Source organism: Oncorhynchus tshawytscha, linkage group LG13 (genome assembly GCF_018296145.1).
Source record: "Oncorhynchus tshawytscha isolate Ot180627B linkage group LG13, Otsh_v2.0, whole genome shotgun sequence".
In the NCBI taxonomy this organism is placed as follows: Eukaryota; Metazoa; Chordata; class Actinopteri; order Salmoniformes; family Salmonidae; genus Oncorhynchus; species Oncorhynchus tshawytscha.
Genome location: NC_056441.1, coordinates 29,948,366 through 29,972,948, shown reverse-complemented (window position 1 = coordinate 29,972,948; position 24,583 = coordinate 29,948,366). Strand labels below are relative to the sequence as shown.

General features: G+C 41.9%; 1 protein-coding gene across 1 annotated transcript; it reads left to right on the top strand.

The window, feature by feature from the left end:
* The first annotated feature begins 1,198 nt into the window (after positions 1-1,198).
* Positions 1,199-24,583, top strand: LOC112264659 (synaptic vesicle glycoprotein 2A). Its single transcript, XM_024441413.2, has 13 exons — positions 1,199-1,350; positions 9,793-10,566; positions 13,945-14,125; positions 16,027-16,178; positions 16,328-16,461; positions 19,268-19,357; positions 19,654-19,761; positions 20,030-20,118; positions 20,396-20,560; positions 20,740-20,873; positions 21,132-21,335; positions 21,551-21,710; positions 21,888-24,583. The coding sequence occupies exons 2-13, from the start codon at positions 9,966-9,968 to the stop codon at positions 22,069-22,071; spliced, it is 2,202 nt and encodes a 733-aa protein (XP_024297181.1). The 5' UTR covers positions 1,199-1,350; positions 9,793-9,965; the 3' UTR covers positions 22,072-24,583.

Below are 24,583 nucleotides of genomic sequence, written 5' to 3'. Positions count from 1 at the left end.
GCATAATTCACAAACGAAGCATGTGTTTAGTGAGTCCCCCAAATCAGAGGCAGTAGGAATGACCAGGGATGTTCTCTTGATAAGTGTGTGAATTAGACAATTTTCCTGTTCTGCTAAGCATTCAAAATGTAACAAGTACTTTTGGGTGTCAGGGAGAATGTATGCAGTAAAAAGGACATCATTTGATTTAGGAATGTAATGAAGTCAAAAATATAAAAAGAAAAGTAAAGTATAAATACCCCAAAAAACGACTTTAGGACTTTCAAGTATTTTTACTTAAGTACTTTACACCACTAATAATGAGTGATTAATGAGTGCAAACAAAGTGGCTTAAAACCCTATTTTAGATTGGTTTATTAAACCCTCCTTTAAAATAGAGTTAGCAATTTTCATAGAGCTAGAATAACTGATATTTTCTGCATAACTGAGCTGGGCAGGAAAGTCATGGGTTGTCAATTAAGCTCACTTGTTTCCTCATCTGGTCCTGTGATGTCACTAGGTGGGATGGGCCAGTGGTTGGTATATAAACAGGGGCAGGCGTATGTGAGAGAGAAATATGGGGTTGGCATTTTGATTATTCAGCTCAGGGAGAGGTCCATTTACATGGAAAATATTGTTTCAGAGACCTCTTATGCCTGTTGATTAGGGGCTACTATTAGTCTTATTCCAACGATTAAAAAAACATACAACTCATTATATTTAAGCTGTTCTATTAGAACATTGAATTGGAGCAGAGTAATACATTTGGCAACCTGAAAGAGAGGCGATTCTCATTATAGGCTGTAGGCCTACATGTTTGCGTGAGTGGTAAAGATACATATTTTCATTCAGGGTATGTAAGCCTAATACAGCTAAAGCTTAGGATACATTCATCGATTTGAAACATAAACATACCAACACCTTGATAAATATCAATAGGCTACACATCATAGTTGCTTGCTTTCACATGTAGGCCTACACATGATTCAAATAGTATTGTGTGTGTGTGATGATGAGAGGGCGTGGTGGGCAACATTTAATGCGAAAGCAAAATGGATGTTTAATACTTAAAAATAGTTTGAAATACGGGTTAAGATAAATTAATAACTTGAGAACCAATAAGAGAGCCATTAAGATAGACCGTGGCAAGGTGCGTGAAAGGTATATTTCTGCCGGGGGGGGCGAAATCTTCGATGCTACTTGTGGTACCCACTGAGGTGGTACCTCTAGGTTCCAGCATCACGCTTCCTCTTCAGTCAGTTGGGTTACGGGGAGCCTATCCACGTTTGAGCAGCAGCAGCATCAACGCACTGTCATCCTGTTGACAAAATTCAAGCTGGGGATATAGTGATATCCATGCCCATAATTACGGTGAGATGATGCTGTTACCTTTACTAAAATGAAACTCGGCAAATTGGTTATAATTAGACTACATAGGCCGACTCCGTTGTTATACGAATGTGGATGTGCGTGCTTCCCAAAATATCTTACCCACTGGCCACGATTTTGGATGTGAAAATCATATAGTGTTTTATTGAAATGTAGCCTATCTATTTATGCGACTATGCAGGTCGATGCAGACTCCATACAGACTAAAATTATTGACGTTATTGATATTTCTTGTAGCCTATTTAACATGACAGCAGGCCTATCTATCTAACATGATACCCAAGTCTTCCCTGCGTAAAAACGCAGTCACGACAATGCAATGTCTCTTCAAATGAAGAGATTGGAACTGCGTTTGCGTTTAAATCGTTTATATTACCGAAAATATGTTGAATATTGCATTTAGATAATTCATTCAACAATTGAGCTAATTGCTTTAGGTCAGTTGTAAAAGTCGCGCTGGTCTTGTTGCACTACGTTAAATATTTAATTATAGGCTAATCCGAAATAAAAGTATCAAAATAAAAGATATTACTGGTAGCATACTATCATGATTTCGCAGTCGTATCGCGCCTGAATGGAGAAATGTGTTAGAATTTTGCCATCGTCCTTCACGTAGGCGATTCATCATGATTGTGTTGGCGAGGGGGATGGTAACTAGGCAATGTGTCATCCTCAGGTTTTTAAAGGGGGATTCCGTGTCGACTGAATGCCAGCCGTCCGTAATGCATGTTATTGGCAGACCATTTCTGAAATAATAAACTGACACTTGTGACCTTGCAAAGATCTCACAACGGTTGACCATCATCTTGAAGCCGTGCTACTTTTGGCAAGACAAGAAATGTGCATGCTTTGCCTCCATCTATAACGACCTTGTCTCAGACTGGCGCCATTTGTTGCTGATGCTCAACGGGTTTACTATTTCCCTTAACAAATAGCCTACATATTGCCTTAACCGTTAAAATAAATGAGCCTGCAAAACATAAGCAGGTTAATTTTTTGAGAACATTGTTATGGAATGCAGAGGCGACGTTCCAAGGGGCACATGCCCCCTCAGATTTGTCCTGTTTAAAATTAATACATTAAAAAAAAAATATATATATATAAGGGGTTTTCTTTATTTTTACTATTTTCTACATTGTAAAATAATAGTGAAGACATCAAAACTATGAAATAACACATATGGAATCATATAGTAACCAAAGAATTGTTAAACAAATCAAAATATATTTCAAATTTGAGATTCTTCAAAGTAACCACCCTTTGCCTTGACAGCTTAGCGCACTCTTGGCATTCTCCTAGTCACCTGGAATGCATTTCAATTAAAAGGTGTGTCTTGTTAAAAGTTGATTTGTAGAATTTCTTTCCATCTTAATGCGTTTGAGCCAATCAGTTGTGTTGTGACAAGGTATTTTATTTATTTATTTTTATTTCACCTTTATTTAACCAAGTAGGCTAGTTGAGAACAAGTTCTCATTTGCAACTGCGACCTGGCCAAGATAAAGCGTAGCAATTCGACACATACAACAACACAGAGTTACACATGGAATAAACAAAACATACAGTCAATAACCCAGTAGAACAAAAGAAAACAAAAAGTCTATTTACAGTGAGTGCAAATGAGGTAAGTTAAGGAATTAAATAGGCCATGGTGGCAAAGTAATTACAATATAGCAATTAAACACTGGAATGGTAGATCGGCATAAGATTAATGTGCAGATAGAGATACTGGGGTGCAAAGGAGCAAAATAAATAAATACCAGTATGGGGATGAGGTAGGTAGATAGATGGGCTGTTTACAGATGGGCTATGTACAGGTGCCGTGATCTGTATGCTGCTCTGACAGCTGGTGCTTAAAGCTAGTGAGGGAGATGTGAGTCTCCAGCTTCAGAGATTTTTGCAATTAGTTCCAGTCATGGGCAGCAGAGAACTGGAAGGAAAGACGACCAAAGGAGGAATTGGCTTTGGGGGTGACCAGTGAGATATACCTGCTGGAGCGCATGCTACGAGTGGGTGCTGCTATGGTGACCAGTGAGCTGAGATAAGGCGGGGCTTTACTTAGCAGAAACTTGTAGATAACCTGTAGCCAGTGGGTTTGGCGACGAGTATGAAGCGAGGGCCAACCAACGAGAGCGTACAGGTCGCAATGGTGGGTAGTGTATGGGGTTTTGGTGACAAAACGATGGCACTGTGGTAGACTGCATCCAGTTTGTTGAGTAGAGTGTTGGAGGCTATTTTATAGATGACATCACCGAAGTCGAGGATCGGTAGGATGGTCAGTTTTACGAGGGTATGTTTGGCAGCATGAGTGAAGGATGCTTTGTTGCGATATAGGAAGTCGATTCTAGATTTAATTTTGGATTGGAGATGCTTAATGTGAGTCTGGAAGGAGAGTTTACAGTCTAACCAGACACCCAGGTATTTGTAATTGTCCACGTATTCTAAGTCAGAGCCGTCCAGAGTAGTGATGCTGGACGGGCGAGCAGGTGCGGGCAGTGATCGATTGAATAGCATGCATTTAGTTTTACTTGCGTTTAAGAGCAGTTGGAGGCCACGGAAGGAGAGTTGTATGGCATTGAAGCTCGTGTGGAGGTTAGTTAACACCTCAACCCAATTGAGATGGTTTAGGATGAGTTGGACCGCAGAGTGAATGACGGTTGGAAAAACATTCCAGGTGAAGCTGGTTGAGAGAATGCCAAGGGTGTGCAAAGCTGTCATCAAGGCAAAGGGTTGCTAATATATTTTGATTTCTTAAAAAAAAAATTGGGTTACTACATGATTCCATATGTGTTATTTCATAGTGTTAATGTCTTCACTATTATTCTACTATTTAGAAAATAGTAAAAATAAAGAAAAACCCTTGAATGAGTAGGTGTGTCCAAACTTTTGACTGGTATATATATATAAATAATAATGTATCTGTAATACTACTAGCCACTTAGCAATTGTATGAAGTCACCTTTAGCTAGCCCAAATATGTTCCCAATCTCCCAACCTCATAACTAGCTACCAAGAAGCCATTGCAGGCTATGAATCAAGTTAGAGTAGCTAGCTTGTCTAACTATCTTAGCTGGTATGCCTGCTGGCTAGGTTGGTAGACTTTAGAAAAGCAAGCAGTAACTAAATGTACTGAATAAGACTCACATTGCTTTCAATCTTTCACTCATATTCTAGCAGAGGTGCAGAGAAGCATATATTAATGTTACGACTTTTAGGAGTAGTGGGTGCGGAGTCAGGCGCAGAGAACAGAGAGTTTAGGACAACCGTATTTATTCCTGTGACAGAAAAGGTCACGCCAAAACACCAGGCGCATAGAATGACCGGCCCAAAAATAGGACCCAAACAGTCCGGAGAAAATAAGAAAATAGCACATCCACAAAACGAACAGAGAAACAAGCCCGCACAAAAGCAGGCGGGCATAACCGGCTTAAATAGCCCTAACCAAAACCCAAACAAGAAACAGGTGTAACCAATAAGACAAAACCAACAGAAAAGGAAAAGGGGATCGGTGGCAGCTAGTAGACCGGTGACGACAACCGCCGAGCGCCGCCGAACCCGAAGAGGAGCCACCTTCGGTGGGAGTCGTAACAATAATTTATAGTATTTTTTTAAAGAACCGCTAGTCAGGAGGATACAGACGGCTCAAGATGTATGCGTAGATATGCAGAAAAATATGCATATATTTTTTTACATAGAATTAATCATAATGATCATGGCTCTAAATTGCAGGAAAGAGCTGTTTCAGGTGTTTGAAAAATGCAGAATTCTCCAACTTATGGATGGGCCATAGCAACCCTCTGGGTCACGCCCCAGTCATCCTCACTTACTTTGTGCCACCACAGATTTTTGGGGTTCCAAACGCCCCTGATGGCTTGTCTGCCAATTCCTAATTAAGACACACTAATGGTAATAAGGATAACCTTGCATCAGTGTCTGTCTGCACACCAATGCTGTGAAATTAAATGGGTTTAATATAACACCAAGCCCTCTACTGCTCAGAGTAGCTATTGCCTCAACACCATCTTATAGCCTAGGCTATCCAGTGACCTTGTCAACGGGTTGTTGGACTGATAGTCCCAGAGCCTCTGGTTCAGGTCCTGGTCAAGGCTGCCACCCTGAAGTGGAATGGCACCCAAGTTCGTCCATTGAGTGTGTTCTATGGTGTAAGTGAATTGCTAGAGTAAAGTACTGGGACGCCAGGATGGGGAGTATTGCATTTTAGGACCAATATGTGTTAAAGTGAGTCTCATCCCTTTCTTTGACCCCACATGTGTAACCGTGTGGGCATGTTACTGACCAAAAGATAGCATATCTGGTGTGTGTATTTACTGCTCAGAATGTGTGACAGTGTTTTTTTTAAATAGATGGATGTGTTGTCATTACTGTACCCAATTTAGTCCTCACTCTTGCAGCTTTTGGTGGGGGCACCTTTTTGTCTAATATGTGACCCAGTGGCCCTTTAATCATTTTGTATGCCACCCTGTTGTCAGGAAGGAATCCCCTGAAGAATGCTCTCTCCCTCTCCCTCTCTCTCTCAATTTCTATCTCTCCTTTTCTCAATTTCTCTATTCCATTCTCTGTGCATTGTATCTTGTCCTTTCTCCCTTCCCCTCACCATCTCTCTCTATGTTTCTCTCCCCCCTCCCATCTGTTCACAATCACGGCCTCCCAAAAGTTCATCCTCACTCCTGTACTGTTGTTTTCCCTTCGTATAATCCCAACACATGGCATGAGAGGATTAATAATCCTCATTAGCCAGTTAAAGCAGTCACTGCTTTAAATACCCTACAATGGCAAGATAAGTAAAGAAGAGCATTAGAGCTTATCTCCAGCTCCTGTCGAAGATTAAGTGGACAGCTTGTTTCAACAAAATACATATAGTTTGTAGGTTTCAGCCTTCTTCAATGGGTTTTTGGTATTTTGCTGTCGAGGAAAATGTGGCCACATCCATAGACTGAGACAATAAAGAATTGTGAAAAGCAGGAAAGATTGAATGTCAAGGACATACAGCCCATCCCTCTGGGCAGTCAGTTCGAAACATTGAATTGAAGCTCAGTTACATTTTGACCTGCCCATTTGATCATGTTAAATATAGAGATTCTTCTATCAACACATCTCTTCATCACTGTCTTACAAAATCCAATTCTCTACTAACACAGTTAAAGTCGGAAGTTTACATACAAATACATTTAAACTCAGTTTTTCACAATTCCTGACATTTAATCCTAGTAAAAATTCGCTGTCTTTGTTCAGTTAGGATCACCACTTTATTTTAAGTATGTGAAATGTCAGAATAATAGTAGAGAGAAGGATTTCAGCTTTTATTTCTTTCATCACATTCCCAGTGGATCAGAAGTTTACATACACTCAATTAGTATTTGGTAGCATTGCCTTTAAATTGTTTAACTTGGGTCAAATGTTTTGGGTAGCCTTCCACAAGCTTCTCACAGTAGGTTGGGTGAATTTTGGCCCATTCCTCCTGACAGAGCTCGTGTAACTGAGTCTGGTTTGTAGGCCTCCTTTCTCGCACACACTTTTTCAGTTCTGCCCACACATTTTCTATAGCATTGAGGTCAGGGCTTTGTGATGGCCAGTCCAATACCTTGACTTTGTTGTCCTTAAGCCATTTTGCCACAACTTTGGAAGTATGCTTGGGGTCATTGTCCATTTGGAAGACCCATTTGCGACCAAGTTTGAACTTTCTGACTGATGTCTTGAGATGTTGCTTCAATATATCCACATAATTGTCCTTCCTCGTGATGCCATCTATTTTGTGAAGTGCACCAGTCCCTCCTGCAGCAAAGCACCCCCACAACATGATGCTGCCACCCCCGTGCTTCACGGTTGGGATGGTGTTCTTCGGCTCGCAAGCCTCCCCCTTTTTCCTCCAAACATAATGATGGTCATTATGGCCAAACATTTCTATTTTTGTTTCATCAGACTAGAGGACATTTCTCCAAAAAGAGACATGCTTTTTTATGGCGGTTTTGGAGCTGTGGCTTCCTCCTTGCTGAGCGGCCTTTCAGGTTATGTCGATATAGGACTCGTGTTTGTGTGGATATAGATACCTTTGTACCCACTTCCTCCAGCATCTTCACAAGGTCCTTTACTGTTGTTCTGGGATTGATCTGAACTTTTTGCACCAAAGTACGTTCATCTCTAGGAGACAGAAGTCTCCTTTCTGAGCAGTATGATGGCTGTGTGGTACCATGGTCTTTATACTTGCATACTATTGTTTGCACAGATGAACGTGGTACCTTCAGGCGTTTGGAAATTGCTCCCAAGGATGAACCAGTCTTGTGGAGGTCTCCAGTTTGTTTTCTGAGATCTTGGCTGATGTCTTTTGATTTTCCCATGATGTGAAGTAAAAAGGCAAATCCACAGGTACACCTCCAATTGACTCAAATGAGGTCAGTTAGCCTATCAGAAGCTTCTAAAGCCATCACATAATTTTCTGGAATTTTCCAAGCTGTTTAAAGGCACAGTCAACTTAGTGTATGTAAACTTCTGACCCACTGGAATTGTGATACAGTGAATGATAAGTGAAATAATCTGTATGTAAACAATTGTTGGAAAAATGACTTGTGTCATGCAGAAAGTAGATGTCCTAACCGACTTGCCAAAACTATAGTTTGTTAACAAGATATTTGTGGAGTGGTTGAAAAACGAGTTTTAATGACTCCAACCTAAGTGTATATAAACTTCCGACTTCAACTGTATATGCTATAGTTATTTGTTTCACACTGCAGAAAGAGACCATTGCAGGTTTACCTCTGTGATAGGCAGACATACAGTGCCTTCATAAAGTATTCACGCCCGTTGACTTTCCCTCATTTTGTTGTGCTACAGACAGAATTTCAAATTGATTTACATGGAGATGTTGTGTCACTGGCCTACACACGATACCCTATAATGTCAAAGTGGAGGTACAGTTGTGTCTTATTTATTTATTCTAACTAATACAAAATGAAAAGCTGAAATGTCTTGAATCAAGTATTCAGCCCCTTTGTTATGGCAAGCCTAAATAAGTTCAGGAGTAAAAATGTGCTTTACAATCGCATAATAAGTTGCATGGATTCACTCGGTGTGCAATAATATTGTTTAAAATGATTTTTGAATGACTACCTCATCTCTGTACCTCACACATAAAATTATCTGTAAAGTCCCTCAGCAGTGAATTTCAAACACAGTTTCAACAACAAGGACCAGGGAGGCTTTCCAATGCCTCGCAAAGAAGGGCACCTATTGGTAGATGGATTTTAAAAAAGCATGGTGAAGTTAATAATTCAACTTTGGATCACTACCAAGACAGTTACAGAGTGTAATGGCTGTGATAGTAGAAAACGGAGTATAGATCAACAACATTGAACATGTGGTTAAGAAATTAACTGTATGTCCTGAATACAAAGCATTATGTTTGGGGCAAATCCAACACAACACATCACTGAGTACCACTCTTCATATTTTCAAGCATGGTGGGGGCTGCATCGTGTCATCGGCAAGGGAGTTTTTTGGGGGGGATATAAGAAACGGAATTGAGCTAGGCACAGGAGAAATCCTAGAGGGAAACCTGGTTCAGTCTGCTTTCCAAGAGACACTGAGGGACAAATTCACCTTTCAGCAGGACAATAACCTAAAACACAAGGCCAAATATACACTGGAGTTGCTTACCTAGATGACGTTGAAGGTTCCTGAGTGGCCTAGTTACAGTTTTGACTTGAAAATCTACAGCAAGACTTGAAAATGGGTGTCCAGCAATGATCAGCAACCAACTTGAAAGAGCTTGAAGAATTACAAAAATAATAATGTGCAAATATTGTGCAATCTAGGTGTGCAAAGCTCATAGCTGTAAATGTTGCCAAAAGCGATTCTGCCAAAGGTGATTCTAACACGTATTGTCTCAAGGGGCTGAATATGTATGTAATCAAGATATATTAGTGTTTTTCTTCCACAAGGAAGAGTTGCTACCCTTCTCAATTTGCCCCTGCTTTACTTTCCCTGGTGTTGAGTTGTTATCAGATGGACACAAGACACAATATGTCAACATCGAACAGTAAGCCATTCCTAATCAGTTTACAGAGAATGCAAATTGAGATAAGATGCTCCTTGGTATCTGCTTAGAAATACGCTTCCCCTAGCAACAGTAACAGGATCTGGGCTTACTCATATTGAGCGTTATAGAGATAGAACGTTACTTAAAGGGGCAATCGGGGGATTCTAAAAACCACTAATTGGCCACCCCACCACTTGTTTTGATAAACAGCTGAGGGATGAAGCTATGGATGCAAGGACTGCATTAGACCACAATTGTGGTTTTAAACATGTTTTGAAGCTATACAGTATTTATTTAAAATTATATTGACCCAAACCCTGATTCAAAAGTTTGGTCCATGTGACTAACAATGTGTTTGTGCTTTCCCTCTGTAGAGGAGCAGTCCATCGCAAAGCGGGCCCTGTGATCCAATCCAGCTCAACTCTCCAACACCCTATTGAGGGTAAACTGGAACACTGCCTGACAAACACTCCCCAGAGATTCCTGAGCTCCATCCTGCTTTTCAGGTGATAAACCCCTGCCTTTGAGGTTCCTCTACCCTTCAATAATGGAGGACGGCTATCAGAATAAGACAGCCTTTATAAAGGGCGCCAAAGACATTGCCAAGGAGGTCAAGCGCCAGGCGGCCAAGAAAGTGGGCCGCGGTGTGGACAAGATGACCGACGAGTACAGCAAACGCTCATACGCCCGCTTTGAGGAAGACGACGACGATGACTACCCTGGAGTGCCTGGGGGGCAGGACAGTGGCTACTACCGGGGCAACAGCCAGGCAGCCAATGACGATGAAGGTGGCCACAGCGACTCCACAGAGGGCCACGACGAAGACGACGAGATCTACGAGGGCGAGTACCAGGGCATTCCCCGCGCTGACTCGAGCAAGGCTGCCGACAGCCTAGCAGGGGGAGATGGGCAGCAGTTCAGGGACATGGCACAGTTTGAGGGGGAAAGGAGGAAGGATCAAGAAGAGCTAGCCCAGCAGTACGAGACCATCCTGCAGGAGTGTGGCCATGGAAGGTTCCAGTGGACCCTCTACTTTGTGCTGGGGCTGGCCCTCATGGCGGACGGTGTAGAGATTTTTGTGGTGGGCTTTGTGCTCCCCAGCGCCGAGAAAGATATGTGTCTGTCAGAGGAAAGCAAGGGCATGTTGGGTAAGTGTGACCCTTAAACTGTGTCTTTTTAATTAACTTGATTGATTTACATGCTAGGTTAGTGAGCCCTTAAATGTTTTTCTCCGATCAAGTGTCAAATGTGGGGGAGTTAATCGGCCCCAATGCAAATTCAATAAAAACCCTGTCGTTCTACGGTAAATTCCTCACATCTATTTCTTTGGTAGACAATAAAATTAGCAATCTATGAATGTGTAACCTAACGTAACAGGCGTAAAAGAGAGTCCCCACATCCACATCCAGTCCCCACATCCACATCCAGTCCCCACATCCATTTTTCAAGTTAGGTTGTAACAGGAAACATCTGCTTTCTGCCGACCCTCTGGAGAGTGATGAATGTGTAACTCAGTAACCTATTCATTGACATCAGCACCTGATACACAAATGTCTGCTTGGCAGCACTTCATTTATGATAAAGAAATGACCTGGTATTTCATTTATTCACAGAAATAACCAGGTACTGTAGTTCCTAGTGCAGACTTTAAAAAATGAAATAGTACCCTTCGTCACCAGATAATTTTCCAGCAAAAATCAGTACAGTAAAATAAAATTGTGTTGTGTGTTCGTGTTCGTGTTGAGTTGTGAATATCATGCCAGTGTACCGCCAGCATTCAGCCAATTGCGCTCCAGCATCTTAAACAGGTTTTTTCTCTTACCATCTCTGTCTTGTGCCATCTTTAGAATACTTTATAAGTGCCCATAAACTTTGTTGTGGCTCAGAAACGGTCCAAAGCTGACAGCAACCTAGGCCCAAATTGGCTACCCATTTTCATGAGGAGATAAACATGAACATCATTTTATTATGCTGAAAGAGTATGATAGAGGAAAACATGCAAAACATTGCTGGTTACTAGTTTTGATTGAATATGGGGACCCCAATTTATGCTCTGCAGCTTGCGTTGATCTTGTCTCTCTGACACGTCTATAATAATAACAACAACAATTGATTAACCTTATATCTCAAAGTGCTTCAAGAGCAACGATCAAACAAGCAACATACAGTATCCTGACAGGTCAACCAATAGAGGCCAAGTCTTTGCTGCGTCCTCTGAAGATAGAGAGGGCCAGTTCATGGGTTGAGCGGAGGGAGCTGGTCAGAGGAAGGGAAATGATGGCGATGGAGTCTGCTGATGATCTTGTAGAGGACAAGTCTGGAGTCTCACTGGACTTCTCTTCCACTCTGTGATGCCGCTGCAGTGATGCCTCAAAAAGCTCACCACACAAAGTTCAGAATAGAGGCCTTGTCGTCCTCACTGCCAAGCCCTCTGCTTTAGCACTGCTGTATTCCTCTACGTAATACTGGCACCCAGGTGGAACAAAAAAAAGCTGGTAATGTGTCCGGATGCATTTTTCAAACAAAAACATTAGCCGGCTAGCCATAGCTAGCTACCTATGTCCATGCTGACAAAGAGAATTTATTCTCACATAAAGGGGAAAACCATCTATGATTAGTCTCCTCCATCCCACACCTCCCCCTTCACTACCCTTGAGCTTTGTGGGTGGGTGGGTGGGTGGGTGTGGGTGGGTGGGTGGATAGGTGGGTGGGTTTGTGGGTGTGTGTGTGGTGTCTGTTTGGGAGTGTGTGACAGTGCCTGCCTGCCTGCCTGCCTGCCTGCCCCCACACACCTAACCTAATCGCATGTTTTACACAATGCAATTGTCAGTTGTTGTTGTTGTTGTTTTTTTACATTGCAAGACAGCCATGTACAGTGCATTCAGAAAGTATTCAGATTCTTGAATTTTTCCACATTTTGTTACTTTACAGCCTTATTCTAAAATGGATTAAATCATTTTTTCCCCTCATCAATCTACACACAGTACCCCATAATGACAAAGTAAAAACAGGTTTTTCTGCATTTTTGCAAATATATTAAAAAGAAGAAACTGAAATATCACATTTAGAGAAGTCTTCTTGGGTATGACGCTACAAGCTTGTCACACCTGTATTTGGGGAGTTTCTCCCATTCTTTTTTGCAGATCCTCTCAAGCTTTGTCAGGTTGGATGGGGAGCGTTGCTACACAGCTATTTTCAGGTCTCTCCAGAGATGTTTGATTGGGTTCAAGTCCAAACTCTGGCTGGGTCACTCAAGGACATTCAGAGACTGGTCCGGAAGCCACTCCTGCATTGTCTTGGCTGTGTGCTTAGGGATTGTTGTCCTGTTGGAAGGTGAACCTTTTCCCAGTCTGAGGTCCTGAGTGCTCTGGAGCAGGTTTTCATCAAGGATTTCTATACTTTGTTCCGTTCATCGTTCCCTCGATCCTGACTACTCTTCCAGTCCCTGAAAAACATCCCCACAGCATGATGCTGTCACCACCATGCTTCACCGTAGAGATGGTGCCAGGTTCCTCCAGACATGACACTTGGCATTCAGGCCAAAGAGTTCAATTTTGGTTTCATCAGAGTATCTTGTTTCTCATGGTCTGAGTGCCTTTTGGCAAACTCCAAGCGGTCTGTCATGTCCCTTCACTGAGGAGTGGCTTCCGTCTTGCCACTCCACCATAAAGGCCTGAATGGTGGAGTGCTCCAGAGATAGTAGTCCTTCTGGAAGGTTCTCCCATCTCCACAGAGGAACTCTGGAGCTCTGTCAGAGTGACCATCAGGTTCTTGGTGGTCCAAACTTCTTCCATTTAATAATGATGGAGGCGACTGTGTTATTGGGGACCTTCAATGCTTCAGAAATGTTTTGGTACCCATCCCCAGATCTGTGCTTCGACACAATCCTGTCTCGGAGCTATACGGACAATTCCTTCAACCTCATCGCTTGGTTTTTGCTCTGACATGCACTGTCAACCATGAGACCTTATATAGACAGGTGTGTGTCTTTCCAAATCTTGTCCAGTTATTTGAATTGACTAAAGGTGGACTCCCAATGAAGTTGTAGAAACATCTCAAGGATGATGAATGGAAACAGGATGCACCTGAGCTCAATTTCAAGTTTTTTGTTGTTGTTGTTAGAAACCAATAAGACTAGCATTCCTGCCATGTTATTTTGTTGAAATATACAGTAATTCCATCTCTGATTGCACCCAAATTGGCCATTGTAATTTATAGGATTCATATAATATAAGGTTTTGACAATTTCTTTGGATTCTTCATGTCTAACTTTTTTTTAACGTTTGGGTCAAATGGATGTTAGGTATTGTATTTATTAAATGTTATAAATCCTATAAATGGCCAGTCCTATAAATTAAAATGGTACATTTTTTAAAACATAAACTATTTCAGAATGATCTGAGATGGTGGGTGTCGAAATCATCTTTCTTTTGCCACATGTTGTGCCGAAGGGTAACAAATAAAGCAGCTGTATGATCAGGTAAGGAACATGTAACTCTCTCATTTTCTCTTTCTGTCCTCTGCAGGTCTGATTGTTTATCTGGGAATGATGGTCGGTGCATTCGTGTGGGGTGGGCTCGCTGATCGGATAGGCCGACGGCAGTCCCTTCTTATCTGTCTCTCCATCAACAGCGTCTTCTCCTTCTTCTCCTCCTTTGTCCAGGGCTACAGCACCTTTCTCTTCTGCCGACTACTTTCTGGTGTTGGGTAAGATTCTGAAAACCGATGGAAGGTGAATGATAGATAGAGACAGAGTGACACACAGACGCAGGTGGGCTTAATAGCTTTTTTATAGTTATATAGTAGAGATATACAGCGGAGAGAACAAGTATTTGATACACTGCCGATTTTGCAGGTTTTCCTACTTACAAAGCATGTAGAGGTCTGTAATTTTTATCATAGGTACACTTCAACTGTGAGAGACGGAATTCAAACAAAAATCCAGAAAATCACATTGTATGATTAAGTAATTAATTTACATTTTATTGCATGGCATACGTATTTGATCACCTACCAACCAGTAAGAATTCCGGCTCTCACAGACCTGTTAGTTTTTCTTTAAGAAGCCCTCCTGTTCTCCACTCATTACCTGTATTAACTGCACCTGTTTGAACTCGTTACCTGTATAAAAAACACCTGTCCACACACTCAATCAAACAGACTCCAACCTCTCCACAATGGCCAAGACTAGAGAGCTGTGTAAGGACATCAGGGATAAAATTGTAGACCTGCACAAGGCTGGGATGGGCTATAGGACAATAGGCAATCAGCTTGGTGAGAAGGCAACAACTGTTGGCGCAATTATTAGAAAATGGAAGAAGTTCAAGATGACGGTCAATCACCCTCGGTCTGGGTCTCCATGCAAGATCTCACCTCGTGGGGCATCAATGATCATGAGGAAGGTGAGGGATCAGCCCAGAACGACACGGCAGGACCTGGTCAATGACCTGAAGAGAGCTGGGACCACAGTCTCAAAGAAAACCATTAGTAACACACTACGCCGTCATGGATTAAAATCCTGCAGTGCACGGAAGGTCCCCCTGCTCAAGCCAGCGCATGTCCAGGCCCGTCTGAAGTTTGCCAATGACCATCTGGATGATCCAGAGGAGGAATGGGAGAAGGTCGTGTGGTCTGATGAGACAAACATAGAGCTTTTTGGTCTAAACTCCACTCGCCGTGTTTGGAGGAAGAAGGATGAGTACAACCCCAAGAACACCATCCCAACCGTGAAGCATGGAGGTGGAAACATCATTCTTTGGGGATGCTTTTCTGCAAAGGGGACAGGACGACTGCACCGTATTGAGGGGAGGATGGATGGGGCCATGTATCGTGAGATCTTGGCCAACAACCTCCTTCCCTCAGTAAGAGCATTGAAGATGGGTCATGGCTGGGTCTTCCAGCATGACAACGACCCAAAACACACAGTCAGGGCAACTAAGGAGTGGCTCCGTAAGAAGCATCTCAAGGTCCTGGAGTAGCCTAGCCAGTCTCCAGACCTGAACCCAATAGAACATCTTTGGAGGGAGCTGAAAGTCCGTATTGCCCGGCGACAGCCCCGAAACCTGAAGGATCTGGAGAAGGTCTGTATGGAGGAGTGAGACAAAATCCCTGCTGCAGTGAGTGCAAACCTGCTCAAGAACTACAGGAAACGTATGATCTCTGTAATTGCAAACAAAGGTTTCTGTACCAAATATTAAGTTCTGCTTTTCTGACATATCAAATACTTATGTCATGCAATAAAATGCTAATTAATTACTTAAAAATCATACAATGTGATATTCTGGATTTTTGTTTTAGATTCCATCTCTCACAGTTGAAGTGTACCTATGATAAAAAATTACAGACCTCTACATGCTTTGTAAGTTGGAAAACCTGCAAAATCGGCAGTGTATCAAATCTCCACACTGTATATGTTTTTTTGCTTTAATGCTAAGAAGGACATTTCATCCAAAGAGCACCCTCACAGAAGCCAAGTAGCACCCCTACCTCCAAGTATTCTCCCCAAATTTGATTTCATTTACAGATTTTCCAAAAAGATTAAACAGGAACAGGATTAGAAAGTCCAGCTCAACTTCCAGTGGTTTGTTTCTCTGTGCTAATCCTTACAGGATCGGTGGTTCCATCCCCATTGTGTTTTCCTACTACTCAGAGTTTCTGGCCCAGGAGAAACGTGGGGAGCACCTCAGTTGGCTCTGCATGTTCTGGATGATTGGTGGCATCTATGCCTCAGCTATGGCATGGGCCATCATCCCACACTATGGTGAGTAGCCTATGGCGGGAATTCAATCATCACGGATATTGTCCCAAAAGCGCTCAAAATGCCTTACCACAAAGTTGTATCTAGGGATTACGCAGGTTTACAGTTTGTGCTTTGTCCCATTTCTCTCTCTCTGCTTCCTCTCCTCCCAGGCTGGAGTTTCCAGATGGGCTCTGCGTACCAGTTCCACAGCTGGCGTGTGTTCGTCCTGGTGTGTGCATTTCCCTCTGTTGCGGCTATTGCTTCTCTCACCACCATGCCAGAAAGCCCGCGCTTCTTCTTAGAGGTAAGCAGGGATCACTTTCTCAAAAGTCCATTTAGAAGCAGTTTACCCAATTCCAATTCTAACCTCAATCATTTGAAGCCATATACAGTTGAAGTCGGAAGTTTACATACACCTTAGCCAAGTACATTTAAACTCAGTTTTTCACAATTCCTGACATTTAATCAGAGTAAAAATTCCCTGCCTTAGGTCACTTAGGATCACCACTTTATTTTAAGAATGTGAAATGTCAGAATAATAGTAGAGAGAATGATTTATCTTAACTTTTATTTATTTCATCACATTCCCAGTGGGTCAGAAGTTTACATACACATATTTGGTAGCATTGCCTTTAAATTTGTTTAACTTGGATCAAACGTTTCGGGTAGCCTTCCACAAGCTTCCCAGAATAAGTTGGGTGAATTTTGGCCCATTCCTCCTGACAGAGCTGGTGTAACTGAGTCAGATTTGTAGGCCTCCTTGCTCGCACACACCATTCAGTTCTGCCCACAAATTGTCTATAGGATTGAGGTGCTTTGTGATGGCCACTCCAATATTTGACTTTGTTTTCCTTAAGCCATTTTTCCACAACTTTGGAAGTATGTTCGGGGTCATTGTCCATTTGGAAGACCCATTTGCAACCAAGCTTTAACTTTCTGACTGATGTCTTGAGATGTTGCTTCAATACATCAGAAGCTTCTAAACCCTTGACATCATTTTCTGGAATTTTCCAAGCTGTTTAAAGGCACAGCCAACTTAGTGTATGTAAACTTCTGACCCACTGGAATTGTGATACAGTGAATTATAAGTGAAATAATCTGTCTGTAAACAATTGTTGGAAAAATGGCTTGTGTTATGCACAAAGTAGATGTCCTAACCGACTTGCCAAAACTATAGTTTCTTAACAAGAAATTTGTGGGGTTGTTGAAAAACAAGTTTTAATGACTCCAACCTAAGTGTATGTAAACTTCCGACTTCAACTGTATGTATGTATAACTGGTACCATAGAATCTATCTGGAAGGAATGGGATGCGTGGGATAAAGTGCCTTCATAAAGTATTCACAACCCCTTAACTTGATTTTGTTGTGTTACAAGGTGGGATTATTATTGATTTAATTGTAATTTTTTTTGTAAATGAGCTACACAAAATATTCTGTAATGTCAAAGTGGAAGAAAAATACTAACATTTATAAAAACTTAATGAAAATTAAAACTAATATATCTTGTTTACATAAGTATTCAACCCCCTAAGTCAATACACCAGCCACGGCAGGGCAGCGGAGATGCATGTTCCGGGTCGAGAGCCAGACCCGATCCCCCGGTGCGAACACCGGAGCCTCACTGCGGTGACGGTCGGCGCTCGCCTTCTGCCGCCTCACGGCCCGTTGCTGGTGCACATGGGCGGCATCTCAGGTCTCCTCCGAACGCTTAAACCATTTGTCCACCGCAGGAGCTTCAATCTGGCTCTGATGCCACGGTGCCAGAACTGGCTGATACCCCAGTATGCACTGGAAATGAGAGAGGTTATTGGAGGAGTGGCGGAGTGAGTTTTGAGCCATCTCTGCCCAGGGGATGAACGCCGACCACTCCCCCGGCCGGTCCTGGCAATATGACCGCAGAAACCTACCCAGATCCTGGTTTACTCTCTCCACCTGCCCGTTACTCCATAAAATTTCACAAATTTTTCTTAATTTGTAAAAATTTCGAAAAATATAATTCCACCTCGACATTATGGGGTATTGTGTGTAGACCAGTGAACAGAAATCTCAATATAATCCATTTTAAATTCAGGCTGTAACTGTAAACCGATATCAAATATTTTCCTTGCCAAAAAACAAAACGATACCGATAACCGATATTTAACATTTTAGCTGCCTGTTAAGCATTCTAGTACAGTTAAATAGTTGAAACACACACACACACACACAGGTAGCGGTCCTTGTACCTAGCATCGAACATGGGTGTGCATCGAACATGGTGGCGACACAGTAGAGGCTAAGAGAGAATTCCACCGAATCGCTTGTTCACAGCCTCTGTGAGAGTACTTTTCAAAGTTAACCCGACGGTCTGTGTTGGCGTTTTTGTGGTATGAGAACCAGCACATTCTTGAGCATGTAATACGGCTTTCCTCAGTACGAAATCGTCGTCGACCCACTCTGCTGTCAGATGCTCATTGGGCTGACATCGCTGGTCCAAATATCAGTCGTGAAGCTAATAGCAGTTACGCCCATAACAAGTAGCTTGTGGATGCGAGTTTCAACAAGATTGTGTAACTCTGGTAGGGCAACATCTAAAAAATAGCGCCTACCTGGTAGTGTGTACCGGTGCTCGACCAGTCGGCGAAAGCCAACATCATCCACGACAGAAAACGGTTGATTGTCAAGGGCAATGAATTTTTAGCTAATATCGTCCGATTCCGATATCCTTACCGATAGATATATCGTGCGTCCCTAGTTGTAGCACAACAAAATATTGAAAAGGTCAAGGGGTGTTAATACTTTCTGAAGGCGCTGTATGTCATTACCTGAGTTTACTGTTGAACAGCAGTAAATATTGCAGATTATACCCTTAAAGGTACACACTGGGATCTTGTGAATTTAGTCTTTTCAATTCTTCAGATTCTTCAGATTGATTGTTGAGTGTAGCACAACTGTCTTACTCCAGTAGCATAAACCTAAATATAAGCTTTTATTACAAATTCATGGAAATTAAGGCACTTTACAGTATACACTTAGACACTTACTTCACACAGACATAATGTATCGCAATACTCGTAATGTGTTTCAACTGTAAGTGTTTCTGATGAGGTATGCAATCATTTCCCAACAGAACGGAAAACACGACGAAGGCTGGATGATTCTGAAACAAGTTCACGACACCAACATGAGAGCAAAGGGGCACCCAGAGAAGGTGTTTTCTGTGAGTATTTCTGAGACACACATGTAAAGTCTTTGAATCTCAGGGTTCTTCTGCAAAACGTGTTTATGAAGTTGTATTCTCCTGTCCCAGCTGTTTGTTATTGTGTAACCACGTCCCCAGACTGGACAGTGTCTGATGTTGTCTGCTGCGTGGCCTAGACCTGCTATGTTTTAGTTTTTTACCACTCCAAACGAGACGTTCCCTCACGGGAAAATCAAATTTTATCGAATCTAATCTAATGTATACATGTACTGCACACAAATGAGTTGAAGATGGGAAGGTCTTGTTTTTCCTAGGTCACCACCATCAAGACTGTAAAGCAGATGGACGAGCTGGTGGACATGGGAGGAGACATATCAACTTTGCGACGCTATAAATTGAAGCTGGCCAGCCTATTCCACCAGGTAAGTGTCATGTTAAGATCCCTATAAAGGTATGAGAATATGGTTATTTTCTGTGTATATCTTTTAGATTTCATACAGAATATGTTAATTTGTGACTGCATACACCATTTAGCAGACGCTTTTATACAAAATGACCAAAGCCCAATTTATGCTTAGGTTAAAAAAGAAAATTGTGCAATGTGTTTTATTGTGGGTTTTTATGTTTTTAAACCGTGTCAGCAGTAAAACCTAGATGCGTATTTGAGTTATTCTCTGTGGGTTGCTATAGGTGCGGAGTAACTTCTTGGCCATCTTCAATCCAGAATACAGAAGGACCACCTTCATGATGATGGCTGTCTGGTTTACCATGTCGTTCAGGTAGCAGAACCAGGGCCATGACCACAGTGGTTATCAGCGGCCCGTGCACAAACCGGTTCTTTTTTGGTTCAATCAAAAAGCTCAAGAAATGTTTTGTCATATCAAATCTAAAAAGATTCCAAAAAAAATGGTGGCTCCTGCCGTCTTAACTTACCGGAGCATTGATATTATTAAGGTTTATACTTATCTCAACTGATTTCAACATAGTGAAGAAATGGAGAAACGTAATCATGTTTGTTTGGTTAAGCCACATTTTTGTCTTTTGCTTCTCCCCCAGCTACTATGGGCTGACAGTGTGGTTCCCTGACATGATCAAGTACATCCAGAAGCAGGACTATGCCTCGCGCACCAAGTTCTTCACCAAGGAGCGAGTGGAGCATGTCACTTTTAACTTCACCTTGGAGAACCAAGTGCACCGCCAAGGACAGTACTTCAACGACAAGTCAGTCCTCATTATATTACACAGAACTTTCAGAATTTGCTAAATGTTCTTCTTAAATCGGGAGTGGTAAACTGTGCTGGTCTTAATTTTGCAACTATGCAATGGACACTAACTGTTAGTCGACTCTAATACAACTGGGCCGCTAAATACGTCTTTCTTACTTTTACATTGTCCACAAGGTTCATCAACCTTAAGATGAAGTCCATGGTGTTTGAGGACTCTTTGTTTGAGGAGTGCTACTTTGAGGACATCACCTCGAGCAGAAGCTTCTTCAGAAACTGCACCTTCATCTCAACCCTCTTTTACAATACAGGTAAAGTGTCTCCCAAAACAAGAAGCCTAACCAATATAAAGTGGAGTAATAGTTATGAGCTCAGTCCATGCCTAGATGTTCTGTATTATGTAATTCTGTATTATGTTTCATTTTTTGTGTTGGACCCCAGGAAGAGTAGCTGCTGCTTTTGTAACAGCTAATGGGGATCCAAATAAAATACCTAATACCATTGAACTGGGCAGTATCCTACCCTTGGACCCTTCTTGACACCTCTCTTATTTTCTTTTCTCTTGACAGACTTGTTCCAGAACAGAATCATCAACAGCAAACTGGTAAACAGCACTTTCCTACACAACAAGGAAGGCTGTCTGCTGGACTTCACTGATGACAACAACGCCTACATGATCTACTTTGTCAGTTTCCTGGGCACATTGGCCGTGTTGCCCGGCAACATTGTGTCAGCCCTGCTGATGGACAAAATTGGCCGTCTGAGGATGTTGGGTATGTCATGGCCTTCATTCATGTGTTTTTAATGCTCTATACAAGATTTAAAGAATATGTGCATATTTTGAGATTATACATCTGGTGATACATGAATTATGCCCCCCCCCCTTCCTACACCACAGTACTTCATGAGTAGCCGACTACAGAAAGGTCCCTTTATCTGATCTTTTTCACCCTCTTTCTCTTCTACCTCAATCTCTTTTCCTACACAGCGGGATCAAGTGTCATATCTTGTGTCAGCTGTTTCTTCCTGTCATTCGGCAGTACCGAGTCGGGAATGATCGCCCTTTTATGTCTCTTTGGCGGCATCAGCATAGCTTCATGGAATGCCCTGGATGTGTTGACTGTGGAACTGTACCCCTCGGATAAAAGGCAAGTGCAGCTACCTCACATTTTGAAAGTGTTACAGCTCCTTAATTTATGCACAGTGAATAAAGGCGTATTTTATGCAAACGTATTTATTGAAAAGATATTGAAGTTTTCATGTTAAGTTTTAAGAAGTGACCCTGTCAGAAGTGCTGACAATTTCCATTGTTTTCTCTTTTTTAGGACCACTGCATTTGGCTTCTTAAATGCCCTTTGCAAGTTGGCTGCTGTCCTGGGCATAAGCATCTTCCAGTCATTTGTAGGCATCACCAAAGCTGTGCCCATCTTGTTCGCTGCGGGTGCACTCGCTGCCGGGAGTTTCCTAGCACTAAAGCTGCCTGAAACACGGGGCCAGGTGCTGCAGTAGCACAATTCACCACCAGAAGGCAGCGGAGTGTAGATTCAGTGGCCACATTACAACCAGAGCCCGACCAACCGTACAATCTCAGCCTTTAGCAATCCAACGTTGCTCATTAAACACTAAAAAACAGACTGTCATCAACAGTGTCACAACAGTCCCAGATTTCTGAGAAAATATGACGATAGCATCAGACTTAAAATGCAGATGTGACCCATATAGCCAGCACAGACTAGCTGGCATCTTGACCACAGCATAAAATAGCACATTGGGTTTGCTTCTCAGAGATTAGACAGATTAGACAGAATGAAATCCTGCCAAAAAAGATATACGTTTATAAACCACTGCCAAAGGCTACAAAGATACTGCTTGATAGCTACAATGCCTAATGGGGATACTTCCCAACGAAAGAGATCAAACATCTATACACCCTCAATTTATCATAGCACCCATATCTGACCCTAATACCAAATAATATGAGGTTAAAGATGCCCTCCAACAGATTTCCACATGAAAATAGCTTTCACTGTAACTTAGCTTTCCACTGAATTTACTTATCTTTAATGGCTTCCTCTGAAAGAGAATATTGCAGACAATATTTCTCTTACCAGGTGACATGCACCAAGCTCCCTGCATCAAAATAATGATATAGATTATGTGTTCAAACTTGGCATTGAAACTAGTTATTTTATCATATAGAAAATGGACTGTACATGTGTGTTGAAGATATATTGCAAGAAAATAAATAATGACAGGACAAATAACTGGTAAATATTTAAGTTTATTTATTGATGGTAATTCGAAGGGATCGGTTTTGTTGATATGCACACAAAATAAATTACAATGTATGTTTGTCCACTTCACATTTACATCAAGCAGTGAAATATATGCCTAAATAGCTATATGTTGTGTGCGTATTAGGGAGGAAGATGGAGAAAGTGTTGCATCCTTCTGTATGTTTTTGTCATTGGTTCAATGAGACTTCCGAGGAGCCTATTCATGTACATTGATCTCCAATGATAAAGTGCATCATTATGGTTCTGTAAAGATATTGGAAAAACAGACAAAGATGAGTAAATAAGATGAGAACCTATTTAACACATCAGTGGAGATATCCTTTCATTTTGAAAGGCTAGAATATTGTTACTTTCAATGCGTCAACGAGTCCAGCATTACAGCTCATGCTTCCTGCGTCTCACATAGTGATCTTATGCTCACTCTTCATCAGCATGTTTAACATTCCAGTTAGCTACGGCCAACATGTGCCCTCTGCTGTCTTTGAAGGACATTACACCTAGGAGGACCAAAGTCAGTCGGTTCAGTCGTTAAACGATGCAGTATTAATGAAGCACAAATTATTCCATATACACTGTTACTAAGCACATTGTCCTTCAGTCATGCAGCTCATGGGAATAGAACCATAGCAACTAGTCACTCACAGATTAATTTGAAGTGCTCAATTAAATCCAAACTGTGTTGTGTTTTTCCACAGTAGTATAAAACACCATTTTCTCTGTGATATGAAATGTTCAAGTTATTGTGTCCACCGCCCCCCTCCCTCTCGAAAAATCCCCTCAAAGGTAGATGCCTACAGTTTTCAGAATAACATGTGCACAAGGGTATGTACATTGGCAAGGCAGGCTTGGTTGAATCTAGCCCTATGTCTTTATTGTTATGTGCTTTCCTGTCACCGTGTCCACGCCATCCCTTCTGATCTTTGTGTCACAAGTGTGGTGACAATCAGTGAGAGAGCTGATCTCGCCATTGCTCAACTGTAGTGTGAGTGTGATATCGGACTGCAGGGCTATTGGGCTTGTTGAATGTGTAGCCTGCGGGATTTCTCTGTTGCTGTGTGCTTGGTACAATTGAGTGTCTGATGTAGTGCTGGATTTATTTATTAGAATCAGATCTCTTTAGTGTTGCAAATGTCTGTATATGACATCTATTGTTATTTGTGTTTACCCATAACTGACAAATTTGTGTGTTTGAGTGAGTTTGCAAAAGATACTTGTAAAATAATGTGTTCATGTTTGAGAGTGTAGATTGAATTTGTAATCTCTTTTGTGCTCTCTCTCTCTCTCTCTCTCTTTGTGTTTGGGTGTGTGTGTGTGTAGGTGGGTGCGTGTGGTTGTGTGTGTGTGTGTGAGAGTGTAGATTGAATTTGTAATCTCTTTTGTGCTCTTACTCTCTCTCTCTCTGTGTTTGTGTGTGTGTGTGTGTAGGTGGGTGTGGTTGTGTGTGTGTGAGAGTGTAGATTGAATTTGTAATCTCTTTTGTGCTCTTACTCTCTCTCTCTGTGTTTGGGTGTGTGTGTGTAGGTGAGTGTGGTTGTGTGTGTGTGAGAGTGTAGATTGAATTTGTAATCTCTTTTGTGCTCTTACTCTCTCTCTCTCTGTGTTTGTGTGTGTGTGTGTGTAGGTGGTTGTGTGTGTGTGTGAGAGTGTAGATTGAATTTGTAATCTCTTTTGTGCTCTTACTCTCTCTCTCTGTGTTTGTGTGTGTGTGTGTGTGTGTGTGTGTG